Source organism: Toxorhynchites rutilus, chromosome 1 (assembly GCF_029784135.1).
Source record: "Toxorhynchites rutilus septentrionalis strain SRP chromosome 1, ASM2978413v1, whole genome shotgun sequence".
Lineage (NCBI taxonomy): Eukaryota > Metazoa > Arthropoda > Insecta > Diptera > Culicidae > Toxorhynchites > Toxorhynchites rutilus.
The window spans coordinates 20,013,959-20,025,591 of record NC_073744.1 but is presented as its reverse complement, the minus strand read 5'-3'; the positions used below and the strand labels follow the sequence as shown (position 1 = coordinate 20,025,591).

General features: G+C 40.0%; 1 protein-coding gene across 1 annotated transcript; it reads right to left on the bottom strand.

The window, feature by feature from the left end:
* Positions 1-8,811: 8,811 nt before the first annotated feature.
* LOC129777612 (nucleoporin Ndc1) lies at positions 8,812-10,912 on the bottom strand. The gene is made up of 3 exons (XM_055783988.1): positions 10,776-10,912; positions 10,378-10,709; positions 8,812-10,324 (listed from the first exon to the last, which is right to left on the bottom strand). Exons 2-3 carry the CDS (start codon positions 10,692-10,694, stop codon positions 8,911-8,913), a joined length of 1,731 nt encoding a protein of 576 aa, XP_055639963.1. The 5' UTR covers positions 10,695-10,709; positions 10,776-10,912; the 3' UTR covers positions 8,812-8,910.
* Between the last annotated feature and the right edge of the window lie 721 nt (positions 10,913-11,633).

Below are 11,633 nucleotides of genomic sequence, written 5' to 3'. Positions count from 1 at the left end.
CTTAGATACCGGCCATTCTGGATTTACAGTTTTGGGGTATAATGTGTAAGTGATGTAAGTGAAAAAATTATCGGTAGGCGGAAGACATGCGTTTTTGACGTAGGACTACGTCTTTCTATACTGGGGTGTAAAATCAAAGTTTCGAAAACGAAAGCGTTACGCCGGAGACCGAGATTTTGAGTGTTAATAGCTCCTAAACAACTGAACAAAATGGTATGATACACACTTCATTCGAAAGATAAAATGTCTACGCGTTCTATACTTGTTACTTTCTGATCCAAAAACTTGTTTCAATAGTCTTAAATTTGCTTTCAAAATAGGCTATTGAAATCACCAATCGGTATATAAGCGAGCGCCGCTCGGAAATCCACTCAGTTCTAATTGAACAACGATTGGAGCATGTTGTCGCTGTTGTGGTGAAGCTTTTCATTTATCATGGAAGCGCGGATGAACGGTGTCACCAAGAGCCTGTTTGTGCACCTTAGGCCAGAAGGGAATCCATCAGGAGGAGAGTGATGCTACAAACGGTTCCCCGGGAAGATCTCGAAGCAGCCGCTACACACACACACACACACATACACGCACGGAATTCTTTCCGTTTGGATCGAGAAAGATCCGGAAAATAATCTGCCAGTTCCTCTAGGAATTTAAAAATACATTCATGTGAAAGAGTTTATTTGAATGTTTTCTATCCATGTAACACTGTGACCAAATATGTTTCAATCAAGTGCTATTAACAGATGGTTATCGAGTTAGCATTAACCACTGGTGGGCTTCCAGTATCGAGGAAAATGTGGAAATATCTAATCGTTACTGAAAATAATCTGCCAGTTCCTCTGGGAATTTAAAATTACATTCATATGAAAGAGTTTATTTTAATGTTTTCTATCCATGTAACACTGTGACCAAATACATTAGGTTTTGTGATTTTTCAATCAATCGCAATCAACAGGATAGCTTCTGAAGATTATTCTTCCCCATCAGTAGGATATTTCCGTATCCAATATTGGATGCATAAAACCTTGTGCCTCCAACGTAACGCTCTCGTTTTCGAAGTTCTCCAAATATTCATTCATTCAGAATGAATTCAGACTCAAATTCATATCAACGATAGTCCTACGTCACCCTTGCGGTTATACCATAAATATAACCCACTTCCTGTTTTTGTTTTTCTCGTTTATACTCTAGCTTTTGTTTTACATCACCTTCATTCATGTTGGCACGAGTGAGTAGTGTTGCAGCAGTTGGTAGATGAGTTTTCAACTGACGACCAAAGAACAGCTCGGCTGGCGTAAATCCGGTGCTCGCGACCACTGTCGTATTGTACTCCAAAAGTCGATATTGAAAATATTCATATTGACCTACTTCATGGCATCTCTTCAAGATATTTTTAGCTATAGCTACTCCTTTCTCAGCCAATCCGTTGCTCTGAGGATACCGAGAACTTGAAAATACAAACTGAACATTGCATTTGTTAGCATAGTCATTAAATGCTTTTGAATTGAATGGTACGTTGTCACATTTAATCTGAGTTGGATAACCGTATCGACAGAAGATGAGATCAAGCACTTCAATAACACTAGCAGCCGATTTTTGTTTCAACACTTCCGATACAGTAAAACCCGAATAAGAATCGATCACAACCAAATAATCACGACCAGCATATTCATATAGATCTATACCAACACGATGAAAGGGATATTCTGGACACGTATCTTGAACAAGTGGTTCTTTCTGTATATTACGAGTAAACTTTTCACAGATTTTGCAGCTTTTAATCAACTCAATGATGTCGTTAGACATTCCAGGCCAGAAGAACTGCTGTCTTGCTCGTGATAACGTTTTTTCTATTCCTAGATGTGGACCATGCAACCAGTTAACAATTCGACGTTGGAGTTCTGTAGGGACAATCAATCGATGGTCCTTAAATAGCAATCCTTCCTCGTAGTGCAAACAATCCCGAAACTTATGAAACGACTGACTGAATTCATCCAATTGATGATAAGACGGCCAACCATTTGTTACATATTCCACTATCCTACGATAACGTCCACTGTTGTTTAATACGTCAACATACAACTTGTAATTGTCCGACGACAAGCACACCTTTTGCGAAATTGAGTGGATCATTCCGGACAACTCTTTACTAAAATCAGTATCATCAGACAGCGGTGCTCGAGATAGACAATCGGCTACTAACATATCTTTGCCTGGAGTGTAGATAATGTTCATACCTGGATACTTTGTGCTCCCTTGGCCGAGTGGTTAGCGTCATAACTAACACGCCGGGTGTTCGGGTTCGATTCCCGTTCTGGTCGGGGGAATTTTTCGTCAAAAGAAATTTTCCTCCGACTTGCACTGTGTTCACGCGTATTATAGAGCTTGCCACTCAGAATGCATTCAAGGCGTGTTATTTGGCATAGAAATCTCAACTAAGTACTAATAAAAATGACGCAAGTAATACTACGTTGAGACGGCGAAGTTCCTCTAGGAACGTTAGTGCCATCGAAGAAGAAGAAGACCTGGATACTTTAATAAATGCAAAAACATTCGCTGAAGACGAGGGGTGACCTCATCGATATTACGCTTTACAAGCGATTCAAGCGGCTTATGATCTGATTGAACCACAAAGTTACATCCATAGAGAAAGTGATGAAACCGTTCGCATGCAAACACAATTGCCAGAAGTTCCTTCTCAACTTGCGCCCACTTTTGCTCACTTTTAGACAGTGTTCGAGAGGCTTATGCCACCGGCAATCCTCCTTGCATGATTACGCTACCGAGGCCATCCTTTGAGCTGTCAGTTTGAATTACTACTGGTTTTGCAGGATCAAATATAGCCAGCACTGGTGAGGTTGATATAGATGTCAACAGATCTTGTAATTCGCGATCGTGATTTTCTGTCCACTTCCATTCTACATCGTTCCGGGATAAGTTGCACAACGCGGCTGTACGTTGAGACAGCTTAGGGATAAATTTTCCCAAGTATTTAAACAATACTAACAGCCTGAGAATATCAGACTTACTTTTTGGCTTTGGCATGTTAAGTATGGATTTAACATACGAAGTATCAGGTTCCACATGATCCTTAGATATTATATGGCCCATAAATTTCACTCTATCACATCGGTACTGAGTCTTAGATGAGTTGAATTTGATATTGTTATTCCTGGCACGATCAAGTACTGTCGCTAGAATTCTGTCGTGATCACATTCATCTTTCCCAGCAATTGACAAATCATCAAAATATATTTCTACTCCAGGTATATCTCCAAACACCTGAACCATGCGTTTCTGGAACATTTCGGGAGCGCTACAGATACCAAAAGGCACTCGGATCCAACGATATCGACCAAACGGTGTCATGAAAGTTGTAAGATCAGAACTCTTTCTGTCCAACTCCCTTTGCCAAAATCCATTACGAAGATCTAGCACAGTGAAAACACGTTTCCCAGACAAACGACTAAGGATATCTTCTGCCTTAGGTATCAGAAAGTGTTCCCGTTTAATGCATGCGTTCAAAGGCTTAGGATCCAAACATATACGCAACGACCCATTGGGTTTTTCGACAATTTGCATATTATTAACCCAGTCAGTCGGGTAATTAACTGGGCTAATAATTTCTTGTTCAACCTGTGCGGTTCCAGCCATCAAGACACCAGCCATTTTGGAAATGTTTCAGAGAGCCGCAGAGAACACGACTTATCTATACCGCAGTCCGAATCCGAAAGAGGCCGAGAACTCGTGCTGCTTGATTGGGTTGAATGATACAGGGCTAGCACGAACCTCAAAACAGGCGAAATATGGGTGACAGGGCTGTGTCGCATAGACACGGTATGTATAAAAGGGTAGGCAGCGCATTTCAGGCGAAATATGTTAGATGTAAAAGAGAGGATTACATTCACCATCCACACATCACCCCTCCTCAAAAAAAAAAAAAAAACTCAGGGGTAAATTGTTAACTGTATTGTCGGAAACATTTGAAAATATATATTGTTAAAATGCTAGATTTTAAATTATTCATTTTCAATCACTCTTATGAAGTTTTCCAAATATTCAGGAGTTCTCTTCGCTCGTATTGGACGTTCAACAACGCTAGGCTGTGATGTATCTGCCTGGGATGGCTGTACAGTAGTGCTCTGGGTTCTACGACCTGCTGAATGTACTGTAAAGATACCTTCTTCGGTTGTGGAGTTCCCGCCGTCACTGAACCCTTCCTTGCAACTAGAATTTACGCCGTCGCTCTCACATTCATTCATGTGGTTTAGCTGTTTCTTCACAGACTCGCCAGTCGCGAAATATCGTGGATTTTTCCTGAATTATACAGAAAGGCGAGGAAACGCGCGTATGTTTTTCTCACTCACTTTAGTTTTAGTTTTTATCCTCGCTCTCTCAGATTAGCGGGTAGAATACATGAAAATACATGAAAAATAAAAATTCACAGTAAATCGTTATCATTCGCTTATTGCTCATTTTCCAGTAATGTAAGCCAATTTTTCCGCGCGGTCGTCTCGATCCGCTACCGTTTTTCCTTACCACAGCTATCAAACGCGGTCGTCCCGATCCGCTATCCGTTCTAACAATTGCGGTCGTCACGATCCGCTACGTGAACAAAACACGGTCGTCTCGATCCGCTGCCAACACTAAAAGCGCGGTCGTCTCGATCCGCTACCAAATTACCATTTTTTTCACTAGCGCTTTACCGCCGTATTTACTTTTCAACCAGGCTTAGTCCGTTTGACATAACCGCACGAGGAAAGAAAGAAAAAACATATTATTCGCTTCTCGGTTAATTTTTTCTACTGTTTGGATTACATCACCACAAACTTATATTCTCCGTCTCCCGGTACATTTTACTCCGTTTATCGAACATCACTACGCGTGAAAAGAAAGAACAAAAAAGCATAATCTCCGCTTCTCGGTATACCACATATATTATACACTCTGACCTCCGGTACATTTTCACATCGTTTGTCCCAAATTACCGCACAAGGAAAGAAAAAAAACAGGAAGTGGGTTATATCTATGGTATAACCGCAAGGGTGACGTAGGACTATCGTTGATTTAGAGATCATTTGTATGAAGTTGAATCTGAATTCATTCTGAATGAATGAATATTTGGAGAACTTCGAAAACGAGAGCGTTACGTTGGAGGCACAAGGTTTTATGCATCCAATATTGGATACGGAAATATCCTACTGATGGGGAAGAATAATCTTCAGAAGCTATCCTGTTGATTGCGATTGATTGAAAAATCACAAAACCTAATGTATTTGGTCACAGTGTTACATGGATAGAAAACATTAAAATAAACTCTTTCATATGAATGTAATTTTAAATTCCCAGAGGAACTGGCAGATTATTTTCAGTAACGATTAGATATTTCCACATTTTCCTCGATACTGGAAGCCCACCAGTGGTTAATGCTAACTCGATAACCATCTGTTAATAGCACTTGATTGAAACATATTTGGTCACAGTGTTACATGGATAGAAAACATTCAAATAAACTCTTTCACATGAATGTATTTTTAAATTCCTAGAGGAACTGGCAGATTATTTTCCGGATCTTTCTCGATCCAAACGGAAAGAATTCCGTGCGTGTATGTGTGTGTGTGTAGCGGCTGCTTCGAGATCTTCCCGGGGAACCGTTTGTAGCATCACTCTCCTCCTGATGGATTCCCTTCTGGCCTAAGGTGCACAAACAGGCTCTTGGTGACACCGTTCATCCGCGCTTTCATGATAAACGAAGAGCTTCACCACAACAGCGACAACATGCTCTAATCGCTGTTCAATTTGAACTGAGTGGATTTCCGAGCGGCGCTCGCTTATATACCGATTGGTGATTTCAATAGCCTATTTTGAAAGCAAATTTAAGACTATTGAAACAAGTTTTTGGATCAGAAAGTAACAAGTATAGAACGCGTAGACATTTTATCTTTCGAATGAAGTGTTTATCATACCATTTCGTTCAGTTGTTTAGGAGCTATTAACACTCAAAATCTCGGTCTTCGGCGTAACGCTTTCGTTTCCGAAACTTTGATTTTACACCCCGGTATAGAAATGAAAGACGTAGTCCTACGTCAAGAAGATATTATGATCGTTCTGCGAAAAACTTGCCGATTCTGAGACGTGGTGACGATGTGATATTTAAAAAGAACAATAAGGAATGGAACTATGGCCAAATTTCGCGTAACGTTAATGATCGATCATACATAATTAAGGACGATCATGGAAACTATTTTAGACGAAATCGAAGATATATAGCGAAATCTTAAAATCAAGAATTTGATCCAAATGAAGTTTTGTATGAGGAACACTTGCAGGAAGCTTTGAACCGACTAGATAAACAGGTGAAAAAACAAGGAGCTCCACCATTTCAACAGGAAACTCAGCCTTTAATTCATCAACAAGTGCCAGAAGAATATAATTCGCCAAACTCGTCCACTTATTATGATGCAGAATCAGATGACTTGAAGTCCACCCAAGAGGTTCAATTGCCCTCTAGATCTGAAGTTCCTCAGTCAAGTCCGTGTCCAACGCTTAATCCATATGTGCCCAATGATTCGAACATGTCCTATAGAACACGCAGTGGTAGGGCAATAAAACCACCTTGTAGATATGAATTTGATTAGTTTGTTTAGTTAGTAACAGAAAACAAAAGGGAAAGAAAGCGTGTAAGATAATTGTATTTCTTTAGTTTTGGCAACACTGTTTTAGTTCCATACTCATGTGAAATAAATACCTATATCAGTGAAACCGTGACCGCCGAGCGATGTTGATCGTTTATAATAAAGTACTTTGTATGCTTTCGCGATGTTTTAATTCACGAAATCTGATACTTATTACAAGCAGTTGTTTCGAAAATTTCACAGCATTATAGAATAATATCCGAAGGTAGAAACAAGCGACTTATATAAAATAACAGCGTAGTTCTACGTTAACAATGCGGTCGTATCCTGGACACAACCTCCTTTAATTTGTTTTATGTAAAAATGTGTTTATTTCTTCTAAAATGTAATCCTTTATTCGTTTCATGCACAAATGCAGTGTTATCCAGTTTCGTATTCGCAAATAAAAAGCCGAATGTCTGACTGCCGGATATCCGGCAAACTACTATCCGTTTCATCACTAATTGATACCAATTTCACTTCAATTTTTTCAGACTTTTTCCTCTACTTAAAACTGATGTTTGTCTAAGAAAATTATCTTAAACTAGCTGGCCCGGCAAACTTAGTCCCGCCCAAAATTTGTTTTTTGTTATCACATTTTCTTACTAAGCGCAAGTTCATGAGTCCAATCGCAGAACTGTTCATTGATTGATCTTCAGTTTTCAGACACAGACCCCTCCCTCTTCTTTAGAGAGGGGGGAGGAGTGTCAATTAACCATAGAAACGTTTCGTGCCCCCTAAAATCTTAACATGCCAAATTTGGTTCCATTTGCTTGATTAGTTTTTTCATTTGTATGACAGCCCACCCTAAGAAAGGGAGAAGTATCTAACCACCATAGAATCATTTCTTGCACCCTAAAACCTTCACATGCCAAATTTGGTCTCGTTTGCTTGATCAATTCTCAAATAATGCAGAAATTTGTGTTTCATTTGTATGGCAACCCCCCCTTAGAGAGGAAGGTGGAGTGTCTAACCACCGTGAAAACATTCATTGCGCCCTAAAACCTCCATATACCTAATTTGGTTTCGTTTACTTCATTAATTATCGAGTAATGCAGAATTGGAATTCATATGGCGGTAAAGGGTTAATAGGTTAATAATAAAGGCGAATTACAAAAGACACTCTAGAATTGACAAATTCACGTTGGATTTACAACCAGATGGCGCAGCGAGTAAAATGAGGATGTGTTGTTTTTGGTATGAAATTCGTTCAAATTTTCTGGAAAAATCAGAATCTATCTTCAAATTTCCCGGTTTCATGTATTCTTTCCAAGCTGAAAAGGTTAGAAAATCTTCATTTTACAATGTGATATGTGTATTACGAGGAATGGCTTGTTATAAGTATTGTAACTTTAATTTTTTTCAACTAAGTAAACGATGAATAGGGTGTTTTGCGCTAAAAATACTGCAAATCCTCCTCGTATCGGCCCCTACATAATCAATGATATCAGCCAATTTGATATGATATCGATTTCATCGCAATTTTCCATAGTATCAATAACCGGTATGCATTATCAAACTTAAAATTTTCGAAGATTATCTATGACTTTGGTCAAATCGCGTGTTGAAACCATCGTAAATATACAAAACTCCAACTTTCTTACCATATACTGACGACATTCAATGGTTGAAATGAATCTAAATTGAAATAAAATGAATAATCCACCACCGAATCTTGCTTTTCAGTGCGTAAAATAAACAAACACCCTCACTTTTGTGAATCTGAACTCCAAATGTAGATGTAGCATGAGCTGATTCAGCTTTGTGTAAATTCGTCAATTGTTCATCGGAAATATCCGCTTACAGAAATACAAAATGATGATGATGATGTTGGATTAAAGAGGCTTTAAACTTTTCAGTTCATTCGCCTCTAAAAAGAAATACAAAACGAGCAAGTCTCCTTATTTCAAGACTCGCCTTCCTTCAAGAGAAAATGACGAGCGCTTCAAAAAATAAAATCTCATGCATGTGATCTCCATGCATATGATGACAAACGTATTGTAAAGCTCTAGAAACCTATTTCCGTCCTATACTGTATATTCTTCTATTGATTCATAACGAATCAACATCTTACGATCAATGTTGCCAGTTTAGCAGAAATTACGATAGCACTGCTCTTCCATTAATAAAACGCCACATGCAAAGTAATCAAATTAACATATTTTATTTAACAAATGATACGATATAAAATAATGCCAGTGAGTTTGAATATTTAGTACGCGATTAATCTATTCCGCCACTACGCCTCCCGATAGTTGACGAAGCCGTGCATCGCCTCCACGTCGCTTGGCTCCAGCACGATATCGTTTAGGTAGTCCGCAAAAGCGTAGGAAATCCGATACAAGCTCCGCTTGGTGGCCGCCCGCAAGGCTACATAGTTCCGATCGATTTTCTTCACGTCCAGCTGAATAGAACCAACCTTATCCAGCACCTGTTTCAGCTGCAGTAACGTTCGTATAATCAACGGTAAGTCGGATTGTACCACACCAAACTGGTCCTCCGTAATTGAACGCGCCGCCAGCGAGGCCAGAGCTTGACTTGTCCACACGATCTGGTTGGACTGGGTAGACAGCAGATAGCACGTTTTGGCGGTTTTTGATTCACCAAACAAGTAAAAGATTCCCGGGATGCTTCGAAGTGTGGCCCGGAATGAATCGAGGCGACGATCGATTGCTTTGCACATTGTACCGGACTGTTGTGGTGAATCCGCTGGCAGACCATTGGTGGACAGACTTCGTATACCGAAGCTTTCATTATACTGCTTCATGATTGTTTTCTCAGCGTCCATCGAAGCTGTCGGGCGAAGCCTACTCATTTCCGGTCTCATTTTGGGCGCAACGCCTTCGATTGATTTGGATAACTCTGTTGAAAATTCCCGAATAAGCCGGATGCACTCTCCAGAGACCATGCGCCAATTGTATGGATGACCGCCCGGAATGGATAGGGCATACAATGGCACTCTTCCGGCGGGATCACAGTCTTCGGAGATATTGAACAGGTGTAAGGCAGCTAGTTGTTGTATGATTGGTATTTTATCGCTGGCCAACGCTTCCACTATTGACACTGCTGAATCATCGACCATCGCCGATTTTTCCAACGGAAACTGTCTGCATTCCGTTAGAAAAATGTGGAATAGCATTTGTATCAAGCTCATATTACTCAGAATTTGGGAAGATAAAATCCAACAGTAGAGCATCATACGTATGTCAGCTACAGTAGAGTAGAGCGACGTAAATGAGGACTCTTCAGCGAGTTTCACACCGTAGAACAAGGCAGCCAGTTTGTATCGGAAGTAAACGCAGCTGAATGTGTAGTGGAAGCTCACGTAGACCAGCGTTGGAACGAAGGACTTAAACATGGATTGATATACGATGCTGTACAGATGAGCCCGGATTTGCAGGTATCGTGGTTGCTGAATAGGCGGAAAGTTCAGAGAGTATTCGTCATTCTTGGTCTTCAGGAAATAGTATATTCCAGCGAAGGTTCCTCCCACGAGAAGGAAGAGATATTTTTCATTCAGTATGAATGTTCCTTTCTCGCTGGGGAGGAAAAGGACACGATACTCATCCCGTAAAAAGCGTGTATACAGCCAGGCCGTCAAAAATCCGACAACGCAGTTCACTGATAACAGAATTGATTTTTGTTTGAATGTTCTGAAAAAATAGGCGATTAAAATTGCACAACATAACTGAAAGAATAAACTTACCTATAAAGCTGTTGGAACCTCGTTGGGCAATACTTAATTTCCGAGAGGTATGATTTGGCCAGAAACATCCCATGAATTATCACAGCACTGATCAGAGGCATGATCCACAGCCATGTAGATAGCGAGAAGACAAGTCGGAATGAGCCCGCAATCCAAGTGATTGGATGGAGCAAGCTTAGATTAACGAGCAGCAGGAAAACTGTCAGGAGTACAAACTGAGCCCCGACGCTGTAGAGTATAGCGTAAACGAATCGTTCTATGCAAATTTTGCGGCACTCGATTTCTCGCGATGAGATGGTCTCCACTGCGGAAGCCATTGCAGGCCGATTGCTCTGGTTTTGGGGGAGGTGAGACATTTATTATACAGGCACACAACTTGTGCTTCGAATTTTACTTACTTCTGCTAAATAAGGAGATCGTTCGATAACAAGTGAGAATCTTTTAGGCAGTGATTCCTTTCACTAACGAATGAAATGTGTACCGGCATTCGCAGCGCGCGGCTGCAAAATCTTATGACAGTTTGAGATTGTTTTCGTCCAACGGTCGCATCAGAGATGCCAGATGTAAAGACATGTTTTCATTTTGAAGGCATTTGACTTACTTTGAAGAGATCTAATTATTTTGTTTTGTTTCTTGATCGGTTGAGTTTCTCACTGTGATAATCTTTATTTCGATATCAATTGTATTTTCCGCGCTCATATTTGGAGACATTTCCAATCTTCATCGCAAACATTCAAACGTAGCATCCAAGATGAACTTTTTCTTGCCATGTGTAAAAGATTTGAAAAAATACCTGGCATCCCGGAGTAGCATTCAGTTTCGTTAACATTATTTTACCGGTTGTGCCCACTGGTTGTGAGTATGTACGAATCGCGGAATACAGGCCTGCCTTCTGAAGCAAAATACAAATTTCAAATAGACACCTAAGCCGATGATTTTTATGGTTAATTATATTTATTTGTTGAGCTATCCTGTGGGGCTGTCTACATACCACGTGGACGACTTTAGGGTGGTACGAGGTATAAAAATGTTCACGTCTGTCCACGGGGAGGAAGGTGGGGGTATAGATATGGTCCACGTGGACACGTTAGGTAAAAATTTCTAAAAAATCACATTTATATGAAAAAATAAATGACATTTGTTCTGCATTTTCAATAATATTTACTTTCCGTCCATTTTGAGTATGTATTCAATATTAGTGAAATAAAAATGATCCTTAGTTTTTTCATGTCGTTGAACTTCGATTTGTTTCCATT

Coding starts and splice junctions, on each gene's coding strand:
- LOC129777612 (XM_055783988.1), bottom strand. CDS start 10,694: ATGGCTTCCGCAGTGGAGACCATCTCATCGCGAGAAATCGAGTGCCGC. Junction 10,325..10,377: donor AGGTTCCAACAGCTTTATAG/GTAAGTTTATTC, acceptor CTATTTTTTCAG/AACATTCAAACAAAAATCAA.